The 20,548-nt window shown below is 40.1% G+C and overlaps 1 protein-coding gene across 3 annotated transcripts in view; it reads left to right on the top strand.

Moving 5' to 3' along the window:
• LOC140271183 (SLIT-ROBO Rho GTPase-activating protein 3-like) overlaps positions 1-12,204 on the top strand; it is a 36,010-nt gene extending 23,806 nt beyond the window's left edge. For 2 of the 3 annotated variants that reach the window (XM_072366296.1, XM_072366295.1), the window contains exons 17-24: positions 1,093-1,198; positions 1,324-1,551; positions 2,957-3,012; positions 3,168-3,339; positions 4,755-4,862; positions 5,052-5,159; positions 7,118-7,220; positions 8,288-12,204. In XM_072366296.1, coding sequence (XP_072222397.1) covers positions 1,093-1,198; positions 1,324-1,551; positions 2,957-3,012; positions 3,168-3,339; positions 4,755-4,862; positions 5,052-5,159; positions 7,118-7,220; positions 8,288-8,482 — 1,076 coding nt within the window. In that variant the 3' untranslated portion in view covers positions 8,483-12,204. The remainder of the gene's footprint in view (positions 1-1,092; positions 1,199-1,323; positions 1,552-2,956; positions 3,013-3,167; positions 3,340-4,754; positions 4,863-5,051; positions 5,160-7,117; positions 7,221-8,287) is intronic. The other variant, XM_072366297.1, reaches the window with a different exon arrangement.
• The last annotated feature ends 8,344 nt before the right edge of the window (positions 12,205-20,548 follow it).

Genomic DNA, 20,548 nt, shown 5'->3' with positions numbered 1-20,548 from the left:
AATGCCAAAGATAACACAGTCTGACAGACAGAAAAGTTTATTTTTGTTACAACAAGGTGATTTTCAAAGAGCTATTAGCTGAAAACTTGGCATATCTCAGCATGGTGTGCAGTGTGTCCTTAAAACATTTGAGGAAACTGGACAAGTGGAGGACAGAAGAAGAAGTGTCAGGCCTAAAAAACTATCTACAGCAGATGAACAGTATCTGAAAGTGATGTCCTTAAGAAAGAGGAAAAAATCCAGCAAAGACCTGACACAAGACCTGAGAGATGCATCTGGACCTTCAGCTGATCGATCTACTGTTGGCCCAAGCCTCATCAGAAATGGTCTCCATGGAAGGGTGGCTGTCAAGAAGCCATTCTTAAGGAAGGGAAACAGGGAGAAAAGGCTGAGCTATGCCAAATGACACAAGAAGTGGACTGAAAATCAGTGGCAACAGGTCTTATGGAGGGATGAATCCTCCCCAGAGCCCAGACCTCAACATTATTGAAGCAGTGTGGGATCATCTGACAGAGAACGGAACAAAAGGCAGCCGACACCCAAAGAAGAGCTTTGGGATGTCCTTCAAGAAGCCTGGAGAACTATTCCTGAAGACTGCTTAAAGAAATGACAGAAAGCTTGTCTAAGAGGGTTCAGCTGCGTATTCATGTTTGTGCATGTTTTGGCAAATCACTGCAACTATTGCCTGTTTTCCTGTCAATAAAAAGAAATGACAGGTAGCTCAAGACTTTTGCGCTTAACTGTAGGTCTGTGCAGGTACGGTTTGTAGCCTCATAAAGTGAGTTGCTTTTTGGAGAAAATCTCTTTTGAAAAAAATGAACCTTTGATGCAGCATGATGCAACTGCTGCACTCTGTACTGATTCATCTCACTTCCTTAGTTCCTGTGTATTTTCTATCTCTTGTACTGTCTTCTTGTTTTTGCTGTATGGGCCCGACTTTGTTTGTCAGTACAGACACTGAATCATATTTTGCACATATGAGTTGGGAATTTTTTTTTCCTCATCTCAGCCATCAGTGGTTAAAGTACTTTGTTGTAACATGTCCTGGAGTCTGCATTTTTTGGTGACCTGTGCATTTCCTGTTGTATTCAGAAATCGAGGAGGACGCAGAGAAAGCTGCCCAGATTAAAGCGATTGTTTCCACTTTCCCACGGCCTCTCCTCATCGTGATGCGTTACCTCTTTGCTTTTCTCAACCAGTAAGCTCCAGCAAAACCCAGTGTGGGATGTTCTCTCATTTCTAATATCTGCCATGGTTATAAAACCACACACTCACACCAAAAATAGCTACTCACCATGTGCGTGTGATGCCTTTCTTTTCCAGTGTGTCTCAGTACAGCGATGAGAACATGATGCAGCCCTACAACCTGGCCGTTTGCTTCGGTCCGAGCCTCCTGAGGGGGATGGACTCTGATGATGCTGTTGCTAGGCAGCCACAGGTTAATGACCTCGTAAAAACCATGATCCTCCAGCATGACATCATCTTCCCCAGCCAATCAGAGCAGCCGGGCCCTGTTTACGAGAAGCACATGACTCTGGAGCAGGAGTACTGGTAAGAGATTAGTCGTCGATAACGGAAATTTTGGATTTCCTGTGAAATTATGGCCACCATCTTGAGAGAGGACGTGTAAAAGAAAATTAAGTAAAGATCCTCACCAAATTTTACAGCCTTTTCTTTCTTTGGCATTAGTTTCCAATTCTGGACTTTGTAGCCAAAGTCCAGAATTGTACCGTTACTAACCAGCCATGAGAGACCACAGCCATCCACAGAACTACTACACATTAATGCTGACCATCTTTGAATATTCTGTAAATATTAAGTCAGGATAAGGACTGTTTTTGTTGATCTTTGTATTCTCACAGGAATGCAGTGTAATCACAGCTTACCTTTCACTATCTGCTCTAATTATTTAAACAAAAATGATATTTTTCACAACTCTGATGCCGAATACACCATTTTTTCAGCTTCAGGGCCAAGTCTAAAACTGGTTTCTATGTTTTTGGTTGATTGAATGATTCCAACTTCAATGTTCAATCAAATCTGTCTATGTATAACACCACCCCTTACGTGGTTACAGTTTGTTTACCATAGACCGTGTCACGTTTGTATGTGGCTGTAAGGTGAGCACCCAAATGGCGGAAGGGAGGCAGATGGAGTGCAAAAAACTGCTTTAATGGAGAAATCAAGACAACAAACCAAGAGGGCTGCACTCCAAAACCTAGTCCAAAAACAATCGAAAAGGCATGGCCGGACACAAGGCATGAGTCAAGGCGTATAACAATGACAAAAATGTGATCTGAGGATCTAACAGGAAACAAATTAAATAGGGTAGTCTACATGCTGAGTCATGACCGACATGTAAGAAAATAAGAAGGGAGCACAGTTAAAAACACTGAACATGGATGTCCAAAAACTGCAAAAAAGAAAAAACCCAAAGAACACAACAAAACCCATAATCCATGACCGGCTTCTGTTGATCTCCTCAGATGACTTTTAGTTAAAGAATAATTGGCAACAGCCTTCTTGTTTTAGAGTTTTTCTCTTCATGTTAGACTTCACAAGTCAGTCTGAGATGGCTCTAAATACTGTATATAAAGCAGCTTCCTCCTCAAAGCTCTATTCCATGGTTCATCATCCTAAAACAGCATTTCGTGCTCAGCCAAAGGCATTCCAGTACAGCCTGCAAAACTGTGTGTAAAACCTGCTTAATGCTACTAAATTCATTCTTTAATAACATTGAACTCAAGCCTCCAGCCTATAAACAGCATAATGTGCCACAAACCAGCTACTCCCTGTTTTCTTTACTGTAACTCTCACCGCAGGATTAGGTCTTGAATGTGATACTGTATCAGTGGATTATATAAGGAGAGGCTGTGGTGTTGCAGTTCTAGTTTGCGTGTCTAACAGAAGAGGAACCGTGCTTGACCCTCTACTTTCATTTTTCTGCTTTGTGCAGTGAACCAATAACAGAGGAGGGAGATGGAGAGACTGAGCCTCTGCCCAGCGAGGATGGTCAGTGCACACACAAACATCAGACATAGGCTATGCATCTCACACCCTCTTTCACACGAATGTAACGCAAACCCTTTTAGATAACCACTTTTGTTATGATTTATGCAGGAATCATGAGAATTCTGGGTGAAATTTGTTTAAAAATGTATGTGCAGAGTGGGAGGCGGTGGCAATGTTCGACTACGTGGCCAGATCTCCCGCAGAGCTTTCCTTCAAGCAGGGAGAGTCACTCGTTCTTCACAGCAAGGCCTCCTGTGATTGGTGGCGAGGAGAAGTGGGAGGGGTTAAGGGTCTCATTCCTCACAAGTACATCAGTGTGCTGGAAGGGTGAGTGACATTTCGATGTATGTCAGAACCACTCTGGCAAGCATTGTTAAGATAATCCTTGATGATTGGAGAGGTTCTTCAAGTGGATCATGGCCCTCTTACATTTGTTGCATGACACACCTTAAATTCTATCCTTAACACTTACGGTTTATTCTCTTCTTAACAATGTCACTTAATGTATTTGCAAAGAACTGACACTGAACACAACAATTATTGCTTTAACATCGTCATCAGGTTGAAGTGATGGATTTGTGACTTTCTGGTAATGGCTTCGTCTTTATGTGGTACAAGTGCTTAAAATCTGGGTTCAGCAGACAAGGCAACTAAGACTCTTATGTGGCACACTGTTGACTCGTAAATATAAAATTGCAAGCAAATAACTGAGTGGAAAGAATGAGCAGAATAAACCTGCAGAACGCTCATTAACTGTGAAGTGGCTGAAAGAGCAATGCAACAAAAAGTGGATCCAAGTGTAAAAGGTTGGACAAATCTATATTGCAAAATTAGTTGGTTGTTGTTTATGTGTATAATAGGTTAACCCAGTAAAAAGAGCATATTTTCATTCTGATGTGTTTATTTCTTGTATTGTCATAAACTCTGCCACACTGTGGTTAAGAGACAGTTGAAGATACCTAATGATTTTCTCCATATGTCAGTTGCTCTTTTGTGCAACGATTAACTGATTTTAAAGAATTTGTTAAGTACAAATTAAAGGCAGTGAGAAAATCTGAAATACTTATCAAGGAAAGGGAAGAGTGGAATTTTTTCAGGTAGGTCCCAGGATAATGATGAATAACTACATTAAGTGAATGATTAAACATTTTAAAAAATGCATTTATTTGCTTTTTCTAGTGATGTTGAATAAAAACTCGCCCATTAAATGTTCACCGTAAACTAGAATACACTTAGTTTAGCATAGATTTTGATAAAAACAGAGCAGGTGAAGTGTAAATGTGCTGGACTATATAGTAACTAGTTAGTTTAGCTTTATGCTAATTTATTTGCTAATGTGCTGATCAAATATTTATTTATTATAAAATAACCAGCTAATGTGGTTTGTGTTTTGCTAAGCTAAGCTAAGCTAGCTAAGATAGTTAACTTGTTTTAGCTATATGCCCTCGAGGACAACTTTGGACATCCCTGACATAAATCATCAATTTGAATCATCATTGATTCAGGCTCAGTGTTGTTAGGACACCATAAGTTTGACAAAACTGGTATTTTTGTGGAGCCATCGAATTGCAAGACGTTTTGAGTAATTTTGTTCAGTCCATGAGTACTTTTTAACTCTTCTTCTGGTCTTTCCACACTACTTTTGATGCTCGGCCTTTATTCCATAGTTTAACTGTCTTGATTTGACTTTTTTTTCGTGAAATATAGTATACACTTTAAATATCTTCCTTCTCCATCCTCAGGTCAGAACGAGGAAAAAGAGATGAAGGAGGAGGAGGAGGAGGAGGAGGAGGAGGAGGCAGCACTGGAAACCTGACAACTGAAGATTCAAATATGGAGAATACAACTCGGTATACACAGAGATTTATCCCAACTCACTCAAATTCACCCAGGAATATGCTCACACACCAAATAACACATATAATACGTTTGGACACACACTCAAACCGCATTATGGTGCCCAAGCACAAAATGCATACAACCTCACAAGCAGTAGTAGACAAAGAACAAAGCCATAAAGTTTTGGCATGTCTTGACAGGATGCGGGTGAACAGTGATAGTGCTTCGTTGCCAGGGAGACAGAGAGGAAGTGAGGGGAGCCCAAGTCGAAAGCCACAAACTTCCTCTGCCACAAGACACCTTCCAGTGTAAGCCTAACACACACTGAGCATACTGAATCTATAGAGGATTACAGTCTTGAGATACTTTAGATTCATTTAATTTCACATAGACTAAAAACAAAAGAACCTCAAAGAGTACCAAAGAGCTCATTTATCTCTCAGAGTTATTATCTATAATCCTAAAGTCTCTAATGGAAAAAAATCAGTACAGTGGGTGTTTTACTAGCTGAAAGTTTAAAACTGGATCCTGTTCCAGCTAAAGTTTCCATCCAATAAAGAAACCGGTTTACAAATTTGCCTTACACACAGTCAAACTATGCAAAAGTAACTATGTACAAACTAAATCTTACATAAAATTGCAGTGTTAGCTTAAAACATGTGTTTCAGTTTGTATCTAATTGCCTTGCTAAGTTTGTTGTGCTTTTATTACCTTCAAAAAACATTTATATCAGCACAATTTGGTCGTCTGCCTGCAAGAATTGGCATGCTGTTCAGACAGTGGTGAAGAAGAAAAAAGTTGCAGAATTAGTGGAATTTTGTTGCTTTATGAGAATCTTCAGTGTACACCTTTGAGAAACGAAGGATTATAGTTTATATAAGGAATGTAAGAACAGATGATAGGTTTGAATAAACATTGCCAAAGAAGCAAAACCATGAGGAGGCAAAGAGAAGTTAGGATAGGCAAAACGTGGAAAACAATAATATACATTAGTGTGGCCTCTTCCAGATGAAAACAGCTGATGAGGAATTATGAAGTTTCTTGTTTTGTCTTGGGTAATTTAGCCTTCCAGTATAGATGCAATTTATTGCTGAATAGTAGACAGCAAGAATAGAGATGGTTGCTTTCTCCAGCTTGACTGCTTGATATCAGCACCAAAACCAGATCAAGTCAATTGCAATTAAACTAATCATCAACAGACATTCATTCATTGTTAGGAAACTGTAGTCGAATTTGCAGCCTGAATACCACACAGATCACTGCATAAGACAGAGATCAGCAGACGTAACAGATATTAAGACAAAAAAGTATGATTTTTTAATTTAATTATGTCACTGTTGCAATTTCCAGTTTGATGACATGGTGACAGTGTTGTCCTGATCTACTATTATGCTGCACAAAACCAACACAGTATGATACAGAAGTGTGTTTATGTATTTTGTTAGTTTTTAAAAACTTTTATCATAACCTTTTGAACTCAATATCTATAAAATCATGATTCATAGAACATTTATTAGGCTGAAGCCAGGGGCACAAAACCTCTTTTGTTTTAAACGCTGACCAACAGCAGTAAATTCATTTACCAGATCAAAGAGCATTAGAGATGTTATGCTAGTAGCAGCTAGTTAGCTATTAGCTTACAAGCTAATAATAGTAGTTACTTGAAAAGTCATGACTGACCTTGAAGTTTTTCAAGTTAAATACCTCAGATATTCAGTTAGTGGTTTAATTACTTAACTGCTTCTGATAAAATGTCAAAGTTGTCATATCTGTTTCTCAGATTAATCAGATCATCTGAGGTAAAGATCAGATTTTACATTAGGTGTAAACTCAACATGGGTCCATTTTGTAGCCCTATAGAAATTTAGACTTATGGGGAATCTCTTAAATTTCCCTGAACTTTAATAGCTACTATTAGCTTTATTTTATGGCTCACTTTGTCTTATGTAGAAACTAGTAAACGAGGAACCCCAGGTATGGAAGAGCGGAAGAGGATAAAGCTGCTACAGTTAATAGTTTTATATAACAAATGGGTCACATGACTATATGTGAATACAACTACAAAGAGAGTAAATATTTGACTTAAAAGTCATAAGTGCACCTAAAAAATGTGAATTTGTGGTTTGTGTCTGATGTGTGAAATTATCACATATCGTCATCATAGTCAAACATTGTGAGGATGGCAGTGTTAGAAATTAAGTGGCTCTCTCAAAATATCAATGTTTATGTTTTGTTATCCCCTGGTCACCTTTTATCTGTCTTACAGGTCTCAAGAACGAAGACACACTTTGGACACTGTGAGACAGGGCGGCTGCAGACTCCCAGACAGACCTCCATTTGGTCAGGCAGAAAGACCACCAATTGATAAGGTTAGTAGTTAATCCTATTCAAGAATATATTTAATTAAAATTGAGAGAGGTTATTTATTCTTATACCTGTTCTCTGTTAAAACCAATTGCATGTTCTAATATAAAGAAGCAAACTGCGACAGTAATACGTCAGAGCTGCGCTCTAAAAAGCCTCTTTTTCTGAATAACTCATTTGAATAAGTAATCACAGTGTGTTTCTTTCTTGAACAAGTGCCATACATGGTGTTCAGATAAAATCAGCTTGTGAAGTAACCGTTGCGTCTGATTAGGAAACTTTGAAGTCAACATTGGCAGCACGTCTGACTTGTGCACAATCAGCAGCTCATGTTAATGCTGGTTTATCAGACAACAGTTTGTTCTTGTGAATTTGCTGACACTGATGCTGCATTCTGCAGTGCTTCTGTCTCAGCTAAAGATGAGATGTTGAATGAATAATTATCAGTCTCTTTATAGGATTAATTTTATTCCTAAGCATACAGTTGTGCCTCAGAAGACAGCAGCTAAAGCTAAAGACAGCATAGTCTCTACAGAAATCTCTCTTCTTCCTCCTTTTTAAATGTGTTGCTAACTACTTTGCTCTTAGATAAATTACAATCTCAAACCATGATTGTGCACATTTTATATTTTGATATTCAAAATTCAGATTTATTTTGATATGTCGAGATCATTATTCTAGAAAATTAAAGACAGTGACAGTGAATTTGACAAAGAGTTGAAATCAGATCTTTTTGTTTAAGAAATACAAAAAAAATATATGGTTTTGTCACTACCTCCTGTTGGAGATAGTGTAGGCAGCAATTCTGGTCAGGTGAAATATCTCTGGAGGACCTTAACTCAAAACCTCCTAGCCTTAAACAATGAATGAATGCAGTGAGAAAGTGATTTACTATCATTTCCTGAGGACGCAAAGTGTGACAACAATGTCCAGGATGAACTTGAATGCAGCATCCCTGTAGCTCATTGTACACATATCAAAGTCTGACTTTATAGAAACAGAGAAAGACGCTACATTTTCACATCTCTGCTCCCTGTTTGGCTGTTTGTCTTTGCGTCTCTTTATCTCTCAGGAGATGATCAGTCGTCAGATGAACTCGGTGTTCAAGGAGCTCCTGTCTCGCCAGCCTGCGGTGCAATCACCTGCCCTCGCCACCCCTGTCTCCCCTGCTCCCGCCCCCTCTTCCCCTCTTCCTCCAGCTGCCCCCTCTGCCAAAAAAGGAGGATTTGGTCTCAGAGGAAGAGCCATTTTCAGACCGGTGGACTAAAAGGAGAATTTTTGATTCATTATTTGACGACGACGATGATGATGATAATTATTGAGCCGATGCCAATCAGGCATTTGGCAAAGATCTTGATTTATTTTTTTGACATGTGTATAATAATTGCGTCTGCCATCTCATAGTGCCACTAGTCTTGGTGCCGTGTAAGTGTATGTCAAGTGTCTCCGTTTTCCAGCTGGTTTTTTGGAGTTTGTTTTTTTTAATGTTCTGGTTTGTTTTGTTCTCCAGGCTTTTACAACTTTTGGAGCGTTAGGAATATGGCCTGACCAGTGAGATCACCAGATAGTTAAAAGTGGTTGAAATGGTACTGACTGTCCATCAACAGCAACAAAATACTTAAGCTGCCCCCTAGTGGCAAGTCTGAGATCAGCTCACCCTGATGTTTACTTCATTCTAAATAGAAAACTGATCTGGGGCCTGTGTCTAGGAGTGCCTTCACATCTTTGACTCTTAACATTTATTTCACTTGAAAAGACCAGGTAAGGTTAAAACTCTGCATAATTTGTTTTAAAGAGTGAACCAGGAAGATGTCTGTGGACCCACAAGTGTTCAATATTACAAAACAAAACATTAGTACAGAATTGTGTTAAAAATTGTGTGAAAAATAAGACTGAATTGATCATTTGTGAAATAATTTAGGACATTGTTAAAACTCAATTCATTATGGCACAGTTTCATCAGTCTTTTAATGAAAGACAAAAAGTTTGTTTGATTAAAAAATAGTTTCAAATGCCTGTTATTTCATTGAACAGGTACACTCATTGAACTCGTGCTGATTTTCATATCATGTTACATTTCAATTGTGCCTTCCAATGGAGTAAGTTTATTGCAGCCTACTTACAAGTCCATGTCAACTAATACAGTCTCACAAAATTAATTGAACGGTCACTAAATTTATTCTAATAATTCATGTTCTATGACCAAAAAAATTTTTTTTCCATATACCTACACAAAGATAACTGCACATTGGAATAGTGTCACACCATTTTGTGAATTTGTCACAAAAGGAGTGATTATCAGCTTCAACAGGTGAAAAAAGGGATTTTGTGGTACTTACATAAAAGCCAAGAGTTGATATCTGAATCTGCTTTCACACATTTTATCGGAGTCCTGAAATGTTCTAGAGATGTTGCAGAGTTGCAGCATTTTCCACCCAGCTTCTGAGTAAAACCTCTAAAATCTGCAGGTGAGACAATATACAAACGTGTTAGCAAAGATTTCGTAATGTTTGCTGCAGCTGTGCAAGTGAGCGTTTATGTGTGCTGCTGAGTTTGCCCTGTCAACTGACCTGTATGCTTCTTTCCACAAAATCATGTAGTTTTCATAACACACAATAAGGAGCCTCATTTGCTATTCTCAATGTGCTGTAAAGCAAAGATAGCAATTTCTCCTGCATATTTTCACCCTAAAGCCTCCTGCTAAGATTTGATTGTGTAAACGGCAACTCCTGAAACTCTTTGGTGTTTCTGTATGACGGCTCCTTTAAACCACATACTTTCTACAATTACTTTAGTTGTTATTAGTTGCCACTTTATTCTGCTTTAAATTGTTATTTTGTTAGGTTTAGGCATTAAAAACTAAGTGGTTAGGTTCAGGAATTAAAACTAAGTGGTTAGGTTTAGGCATTAAAACTAAGTTCTTAGATTCAGGAATTTAAAAAAATAAGTTGTGAGGTTCTGGCATTAAAACCTAAGTGGTTAGGTTAAGGCATTGAAAACTCATGAGCCATAAGTCCAACTTGCCATGCTGCACTTACAAGCTCATGAGTTCTATTAGAAGGCAGCAGGACGTGCATACCTTTTCAACCTTTTAACTTAATCTCCACATCTCCTAAGCTAACAAATTCAACAGCTGCAACCAAAATCAGGCACATACTTAGTATTAGTACAATATATCAAAATACAAAGTCATTGTAAATCAGCCAAAATAAGGTTGTGAATAAACAGTACATAAGCACAGGTCCAATACTTCTGTTGCTTTTAAGCCTTTTTCTTAACAATTTCCCATCGCTACCTAGCTAGTGCGCATAGCAGCTAGGTTGATGTTTGAGCTTAGCATTAAAATCATCTTCAACATCAAAGTGAGGACTAGTATTAGCATTATTAGTCAGGTGTTTTGGGCCAGATTGTCACAGAGAACAACATCTCTTTTTTATTTTTTATTTTTATTTTGTGCACTTATGAAGAGCATATTCTAAAGCACAGTCAATATGCTATGCATTTCACAAGCCAACACTGACTTGTTGTTAATACAGTCTCTCCACATTCCTGCTGAGCAATAAAACACAACTCACAGTCATATCTACCCAGGAATCCTGTGAAGCAGGAGCATTTTTTCATCCTTGTTGCTAAGCTAGAAAATCACAGATTTTAGGGATTACTTTGACATAACTGTAGCTAGTAGCAGCTAACTGGCTAATAACAAATTGTTCATGAGATAAAAAGCTCTATGTTCATGAGTTGTACACACTTGTTGTAATTACAAGCTTATATCTTCCATTTGATGGCAGTATATGAAATGAAAGTGTCACTGGAAAAATATCTTTTAAAACAGACTTCTGAAGAAGGGCATTATGGGAAGAAACATTATTTTATTCAATAGATGAAGTTTTTTGTGAAAAGGTATAAGAAGTTCTATTAATTTATTAAATCTAACATATTATTTAATTAGTATATTTTAAAGAAATTAATCAATTGATTAGTTCATTTTTATTTACTGAATATTGAACACTTTGGATCTGTATTTAGCCAGGAAAACTAAATCAACATTCATTTAAATAAAGCAGCATGCAGTGTTAGAAAATACACATAGACTGAAGACACATTCCCCTTTATATGTGATAAATGGCCTGAAATACAGGACAAATCTCAGGGCTTTTGCAGAGTTAAAGATGGGCTAACTCAGGTTTGGCTTTGAAAGAATAAGTAAGAGTTTCTCACTCAGGTCTTTGGTTGACTTATGTTGCTTTCCATTTGAAATCCAAAGTTGGAATTTCTGGATTGCCAGAAAAAAAGAATATTGACTGAAATAGACCCAGGTGGATTTTTCACAGGAAATCAGACAAACCTTAGAAAATCTTAAAATACAAAATGTAAGACCGTGATCTCTTTTTCCATTGTATTCCTACAAATTATAAATATCTTACCTGTCAAGAGAAAAAACATCTAGCTGGGTATATGACTTGTTGTTCCAATGTATGTTCAGTACAGCTGTGATGCCGTTCCTGGCACCATCTTCCAACTTTCAGGTCAAATGGAAAGCACCATTACTCTTCAACTGGAAATTGTGCCCTAACCTAAACAGCCAAAATGGTCCCCATATCAGAGAGGTGCCAGTGACATCCTCTGGTTTAAACTGTGAAAGCAACGGCAGCATTTTGGAGCCATGATTTAAACTCTTGTCTCTTTCATCCATACATTTGCCCCCCCCCCCCCCCCCCATGCTATTTAGCACTGGTCCCGTCCAAAAGTGATTCTGGATTTTGCAGCGAGGTCTATAATTACGTAGACTCCAAAAGCATCTCTGTCCTGTTTTAGTATTGAAAACATAGAAGTGGAGTTTTTCTTTTCAATCAGTTCTGCTTCTATGATCAAAACACCTTGGTATTTTGGTTCACTGTTTAATGATGTCACTGATTTTACTGTCCAACTGTATATGTCGGTAAAAAATATGAATACAATAAAGATGACAAAGTGATGAAAGATAAAGGTGTTTTTGGCATTTTTAGACAGCATAAACAACTGTTTTAAAGGGGTCATGTGGAGCAGCTGAAATGTGAAATGTCATGAATATAAAACTGTTATATAATTAGAAATGATAATTCACGACTCTGTCCTACAGTTGTAAAGAAGACTAAAATAATCCCATCCTGCAGCCCATTTAAAAACGTCTGTATCTGTATCTGTATCATCAGTGTGTTAAATGCACCCAGTTAAAGCTAAGATTGAGTGATCAATTGACAGAATTATAATATAATGATTATTACTTTGACTTAATTTGTAAAGAAATATGGAAAAGTAGAATTAGTGTGTGTTCATTACTCAGTTGAAAAATTATACCTTCTTTCAATTTTAAGGTTTTAAGTATCATTACATAATATTATATCCTAAATCTGGGTAAATACAACCTCAGATGAACAACAACACAACATATTATACTATCATTATGCATTTGATCAATACAGAGCCAGGGTGAGGAAAAACTAAGTCAACCCCCTGATCCAACAGCTTTTAGAACCACGTTGAGCAGCAGTAACTTAAAGTAATAGTTTTCTGTGTGACGTTATCAGTCTCTCACATCACTGTGGAGGAATTTTGGGTCACTTCTTTATAACATTTCTTCAGCTCATTGAGGTTCGCAGCATTGGTTTATGCACAGCTCTCTTAAGGTCCCACCACAGTATTTTAGTCAGGTTGAGGTCTGGACTTTGACTGAACCATTTTAACACCTCAATTATTTTCTTTTTCACACATTCTGTTGTAGATTTGCTGCTGTGGTTGGGATCATTGTCTTGTTGATGACCCAGTTTCAGCCAAGCTTTAGCTGTCGGACAGATGGCGTCAAATTTGACTCTAGAATACTTTGGTATCCAGAGGAGTTCATGGTGGACTCAATCACTGCAAGGTGTCCAGGTCCTGTGGCTGCAGAACTAGCCCAAATCATCAGCCCTCCACCCCCGTGCCTGACAGTTGGTATGAGGTGTTTGTGCTGATATGCTGTGTTTGGATTTCTCCAAACGTGCTGCTGTGCATTATGACCAAACATCTCCACTTTGGTCTGTGATAGGGTTTTCGTTCTTATTAACGAAGTCCCACCTTAAACAGAAAGAACCACACAAGAGATCAATATCAAGTTCAGCTTTTGCAAAAGGGGAGAGCCGTCGCTGCTTCAGCCACAGGTGTATGTGTCTAAGCAACCTCCAGCAATCTCCGACTCCCTCCCTGCAGCAGCCTGGTTTTATTCAAAGATAAGAAAAGGGGAAGAGCTTTACAAAACAAAAGGTTGCATAGAAATTTCAGAGCGTGTGACTCTGTTTAACATTTAGATATGGAGACACGTCTGCAACTTCAGAGTGTGAGACCTTGACGATCATCATTCAAAGAGATACATCTACAAACTAGTTTGAATCAGGCATTGTGCGTTGTAGTTTGAACTCAGTTAAACTCAGTTGACCTCTGGAAGGCTCTGTCCTGAAGCATCTCCCTTTGTTCATACTCACACACACATTTCATCATCACATGATTAGAACTAATGCAGTATAAGATCCATAATCACACAAATAATTTTTATGGTATAGCATATGAGTGCAATTAAAGCACAGGAATATAATTGTAAAACAGGTTATATCATGAGATAACAACTAAAAACTAACATTTCCCTCCTGTTTATCGAATGAGATACAAAACCAACATATGCAAACATTACAGAGTTTCTTTTGGTTCACTGTGATAGGCAGAAACAGTACATCATTCTACATCACTTGTTTTTCATTCATCAGTCATTCTTAGATTCTTTATGCTTTACACAGGTGAAGAACAGTCATCATAGTCATCACAGACTTGTCTTTGGTTGGTTGAAAAGTAATCATCATGCTCCGTGGTTTGGCGGAGCAGTTGTAGGCTGACCATGGTGGAAGTGACCATCTTAGTTATCACAGACTTGAAACAAGGGATCACACAAGTCGTAAATCCACAGAATAAGATCAGCACACCAAAGAAGGGGGTTACGATCTTTAAGAGTAGTTGCCACCAGGCGCCAGTCGTCAGCCATGAGAGAAAGTCCCATTGTTGTTGTGCTCTGTCTCGTGATATACTTTGTTGCAGGTTACGCAGGGAGGCCATTGCCTCATTTATGTGGGTGTCATTTTCTCCGGGGATATAAGTACAGCAAGAGGTACCTATAATGTGACATACTCCACCTTGTGCTGCGGTGAGTAAGTCCAGAACCATTCTGTTCTGGAGAACCATCAGCCGTGTGGCTTGGAGTTCACGACTCTGGCCACTTTCTATCTGCAAAGAAAAGTTAACAAAAGACTGGAAGCGATAATTCAGAGTTTCAATATACAGTGCATGTTTTCCAATACCATCCCAAGGGAAGAGAGAATGTACCACTTTAGCACTTGTGTGCCAAACCTTATGTTCGGCTGGGACATCTGAGCCCCAGATAGGATTGTGTGGTTTGAAGACTGCGACATCTCTCTCCGTTGTCGCTTATGAAAGGAGGGCAATTGACCACGATAGATCTTATAGGTATGGTCGGTGACCCACACCGGCGCGCAGATTCCCGTCCAGTTGATGGGCAGCATTGGATATACATTATGTCCGCATAACCACCACCCATTCTGGATGAGGTACGTCCCATTCGATGGCACGGATATGTTGGTTGGGGAGCCTTCTCCAGTTGCCGTGGCACTTCCGTCTTGGCACTCAGAAGTGATGCTTAGAGCTCCCATCCAGGCTCCTCCCTGTGGGCAGCCCTTGCTTGTGCAGCAAGTGGGTGAAGCAAGTGAAGTTCTGCCCTTTGGGAATGTGGAGATATGCTACCTGTGGTGTGGGTTTTCCTCTGATTGTGATGTTCATGTTAGCCCAGAACAATGTACTGCATGTCCTGTTCTCCACTCCCCAACGGGGATCAGAGTTATTGATCACAATGTTGCTATGTTGAAACCCAATACCTGCCATTGAGGCCATACATTTCGCTTCAGTTTTATTCATCCATTTGGCTGCAAGATGGGTCTGGATAGAAGAAGGGGGGAGTTTGGAACACACATAACATCCTTCAGTTTTGTCAGACCGTCCCACGGTGGATTTCACATACCTGTACCAGGTATTTGTGTCGAATGAGTGTTTCGGGCCCCATGTCCAGTCCTTATAGTCCACATCACGGGTTCCCGGTTTGGTTTGGGATCACTTTGAGTACCTAGGATGAATACAGACAATACACACGCTACAGCCGCAGCGCAGCTGAGAAACACCTTTTGTGTCCCCATTGCTGCTCAGTTATCAGAGATGCAGGTGCACCCTCGGCTTAGCAGAGTTGGTTTCTTCACTGACGTTGAGACACCTCACTCTAAACAATGAGGTCCCTTTGTAGTCAGGCTTCCCCACCACTCTGAAATTAGGGGTCCAACACTCTCTGTAACTTACAGTGGCTGAGGTGGATCCAGCTGGGCCTTTCAGCAATCTTCACTGCAGTAGGTGTGGTCAGGAGCACTTGGTATGGTCCTTCCCACCGTGGGCTGGCCCAGTTCTTCCTTTTGATGACCTTAATGTACACCCAGTCACCTGGTTTGATGGGACTGTCAACCTGTGGAAGAGAGGAATCAGAAGGCAGTAAATTTGCATTGGACACATCTTTCTGTTTTAGTGTCCTGATCATATAATCTGCCATTGTCTGTTCTTCGTCTGCTTTCTGTAAGTCGGATGAAAACACTGGTAACCTATATGGTCTCCCATGGACTATCTCAGACGGAGTTAATCCTTCTGATGTGGGAGTGATTCTCATATAGAGTTTCACCAGGTCCAAACATTCTGGCCACGGGCGGCCAGTAGATTCCATGCACTTTTTCAATCTGCTTTTGATAGTGCCATTTGTTCTTTCCACAAGGCCTGCACTCTGAGGGTGACAGGCACAATGATTTTTCAAATCCATTCACAAATGCTCTGCCATTTTCTGAACTACTTTATTCACAAAATGTGGCTCATTGTCACTGTAAATGGTTTGTGGGATGCCATGGGCTGGGATGATAGTTTTGCAAATAGCCTTAGCTACTGCTAGTGCATCAGCTAGTTTTGATGGAACTAGCTCAACCCATTTGGAAAAATCATCGATCATCACTAAACAGTACTTATAAGGTCCACTTTGTGTGAGTTCAATTAAGTAAATGTGCATTGTTTGAAACGGGTAAGAGGGTTTTGGAAAAGAGCCTCTTTTTGGTCTCATATTTCCTTGGGGGTTGTGTTTCACACACACAAGACATGCTTTACAAAAGTTTTTTAAGTAGGAATTTAATCCATAAGTTGTAAAGTGTTGTTGTATGACAGCACTCATCCCTCCTGTTGACACATGGCAAGGCCGATGTGTCACAATTGCTGCTGCTTTGAAAAGAGATTTAGGCAGAACTGGTTTTTCATTCACTTGAAAAATTCCATCAGAGTTTTGTGTGGCACCTTTAGTGGCCCAGATCTGTTTTTCTTGTACTGATGCATTTCATTGCATATGTTCTGTTGTTTCCAGACTGTTGTGTGGTGTGCCGTCTTCGGGTAATGGAATCAATGTTGCAGGATTTAAGATTTAAGTACATCTTTTCACCACAAGATGGGGCTGAGACAGTGTAGCCGTGTATGATAAATGTCTGGCTTGTGAAAGGAAATTAATTTTGCTTTGCAATAACAGCACATCCACAGCATGTGGGACCAAAAGTTCTATTTTATGAAACAACACGACATCTGCTGATTGGATGACTGCCAGAGAAGTTGCACAAACAGCTTGGACACACTCAGGTAAAGCTTGGACCACTGGGTCCAATTTCTTTGAGTAGAAAGCTGCAGGTTTTAATCTGCCACCATGATTCTGTAACAACACTGAAGTCATGTAGCCATTTTTGCAGTCCACTGTCTGAACAAAGGTTTTACTGTAGTCTGGTAACACGAGAGTTGTGGTTTCCATCAAGGCTTGTTTTAAAACTACAAATGCTGCCTCAGTTTCAGGGGTCCACTTGATTTTATCAGACCCCGTAAATGAGGTCCTGCAAAGTGTGAGTTTTTTCTGCATAATGTGGTATCCAAGCTCTGCAGTAATTACACAGTCCTAAGAAGGACATCATTTGCTTCTTTGTCTCTGGTTTAGGCACGTCAGCTATAGTTTGTTTTCTAGCTGTCTGTATCTGTCTGCCTGCAGCTGACAGAGTGTGGCCTAAATAGTTCACCTCTCTTCTCACCCACTGGAGTTTAGTTTTTGATACTTTGTTTCCAGTTTTGCAGAGGTGCTGCAACAGAGCAAGAGAATCTTCTCTGCATGCTTCCTCTGTTTCTGACGCCACCAAAATGTCATCCACATACAGAAGCAGCTGGCTTCGCTTGGACATGTGAAAATCTGCCAAACAGGCTATTATTGCTTGTGTAAAGATGGTGGGACTGTCAGCGAACCCTTGTGGCAGTCTGGTGTATGTGTACCCTTTACCCTTATATGTGAATACAAACCAGAACTGAGAGTCTGGGTGAATTGGGACTGAGAAAAAGGCGTTACTGAGGTCAACTACAGTAAACAACTTTTTAATCAGGCTTTAGAGAGTTTAACAATGTGTGTGGATCAGGGACATTTGGTGCTCTTGTTTCAACTGCTTCATTTAAAGCACGTAGATCTTGGATCATACGCCAGTCTTTACCATTTGCTTTTTGTACTGGAAAGATTGGTGTATTACATGGAGAGTCTGGGCATGGTCTGATTACACTGGTCAGTGTACATGTGGAGCAATCCCACTACAACAGGAGACATTTTACCAAAATCTTCAATGTAAGTGTCATGGGGGTCAGTCAAAACATTCAATGTTACATGTAGTTGATTATACATCACTTCTGTCTCTGGCTTTTGTAGTTGCTCACGTGCTTCTCGTAGCATTCTGCTAGGAAGGTGTAGATCAAACTTTGGGTTCAAATCATACGAACAGTACACACTGTTATCATCTGTGCAGGATGCATAAACATCTGCATCTCTTACTCTGCAAGCTCTCATTCCGTCTTTAATTGGGATGATGGCGATGCCCAGCCGGGTCATCAGGTCTCTTCCCAACAGGTTAACAGGGCATTTTGGCGAAATCACTATAGAGGCTGAAATAGTGAGTTTAGTTTCTTTATCTTCAACAGTCAAATCTTTAGAGAAATATTCTTTATGTGTTTGTCTGTCTGCTGACTTTACCCAAATGCTAAGAGTTTAAGTTTAAGAACTGTTTTGCATGATGTCACATAAAGACTCTGTGGGTTTGCCATTTATATTTAACATTACACATGGCTTCACTCAAATTGCATTCCGATGCTGCATGGACATCAACAACCATCTCATCTGTAGGATTAGAGGGACCAGAGCTCTGTTCCAAATCTAGTCAGACATTAGGCCTTCCTCTGCCTCCTCTTCCTCCTCTATAATTATCTTGTTTTTTCTTTGGACAATCTCTGGACCAATGTCCGTGTTCTCCACAATTCCAACATTCTTCAGAATTTCTATCAGGTCCAGACTGGAAGGGTCTTTGGCCTCTTTTTCTCCACACATTTGAACGTCCTGCAACGCCTTTCTTTCCTCCTTTCTCATTTGTCACTCTCTCAGCATGTCTGGCCCATTGCATGGTCTGGCCGACTGTACTGTCAGCGGATTCAACATGATGTTTTCTTATCCAATTTCCAATTTCAGGGCGGAATCCTGTAAGGAGACCATTTTTCAACTGTTGCTGATAGGCAGAGCGTTCTTCAGCATTAAAATCAATTCCACTATGTACCCTGAATTCTTTTTCAAATCTCAAACGGAAATCTTCAACATCCTCTCCATTTTTCTGTTTTACTCCTGCCAGACGGCCATAATCTGCCCGTCTACGGTACACTGTTGCTACTCTTCCTGCAAGAGCAGTCCACTGAGCCTCAAACTCAGCGCAGATTGTAGCTGGTTCATCATTTGGAGCAGGAAAAGCCACATGATTACCATCTGCGCCAGTATAATCTCCTCTTACTCTGTACCAATCCTTTCCTATTGAAGTCATGGCTGCTTGGCCTGCTTCATGTCCATTTAGCCGGTATGAAAGGATGACTCCTCGCATGTCCTCAGCCCACTGGGCAGGATCCTCTTTTGCAGGTGTGCATCCTTCCATGGCTTTTCTGGCTTCTTCGAAAGTCCATGGCCTGTATACATACACATGAGCAGCCTGTCCCACAGCAGGGTTAGGATTGGCTACTTGAATCATTAGAAAATATTTGGCTGTGTTCTGATAAGGCATTGTTTCTTTTTTAGAATGGCTTCTAAGCCACATAGGGGAGAAGGTGTTCAGGAGAGGCTGAGGGCCAGGGCCCATAAGTGAGGACTTAAAGGGGTTTGTGGGGCTGGGGGAAAGTGGGGGGTCTGGCATAGGTTTGCTCAGATTAGGATATAAATTAGGGGTGTTAGTTAACTGAGAAGGAGGTGCACTGGGAGAATCAGCATTTGCTTCTGCAGGGAGGACAAATTCCCCTGGTGGAGGCGCCGCAGCTTGAGGCGGGCACCTGCCAGCCTGTGTTTCATTATCTGCCGGTCTTACAAACAAGCTTGCTGCTTTACTATCTCCCGATTTTCTTTGTTTTGCCTTCTGAATCTGCTCTCTTCTTTCTTCAGATGCCTTCAGCCACAATTTAGCGCACTGCAACTCTTTTTTCTTTCTCTCCCTCTTTGCTCCACACTTGCCAGCTACGCTTCCTTCCAGTTTCACAACCACTTCTTTCCACTGATCAACTTTCAACTTTTTGTCAACACCAAACTTCTTCTGCCATTTTGACATATAATCTAGACAACCAGGAAATCTGCCTATCATATATTTTTCATCGCCTTCGGCACCTCTGGGGGAGGATTTACTGGTTATGTTACCCATTTTTTTTATTTAGTACTCAGCGTATATTTTTATTAATATATATCCTTAATACAGATTAAACTGACCTACTTCAACAAACTACTGGTTTGTGTTAACACCGTCAGGTTTCCACCAGTAATGCTGATTCAGTCAGTGTATTCTGTCTTTCACACTCTCATGCACTCGTATTCACACAGAAACAGGTATATTGTACAGCACAAAGCACAAATTCTTTCCCTGTCACTCAGAAGCAAACCTTCACCAAGGAACTACTCCTGTCAATGAGCAGACTCTGCAGCAGTCTCTCTCTCTCTCTCTTGGGAGTCAAGGCCTCTGCGTACAGAGCCTCTGACCCTTTACTTTCTGGGACTCAAGATCTCTTCATACAGAGCCTCTGACCCTTTATTCTCTTTGGGACTCAAGGTCTCTCTTCTTACAGAGCCTCTGACCCGTAACACAGCGCTTTT

This window comes from Leuresthes tenuis, unplaced genomic scaffold (genome assembly GCF_036924035.1).
Source record: "Leuresthes tenuis unplaced genomic scaffold, fLeuTen1.0.hap1 SCAF_16, whole genome shotgun sequence".
Classification (NCBI taxonomy): Eukaryota; Metazoa; Chordata; class Actinopteri; order Atheriniformes; family Atherinopsidae; genus Leuresthes; species Leuresthes tenuis.
This window is presented reverse-complemented; position numbering and strand designations above follow the sequence as displayed.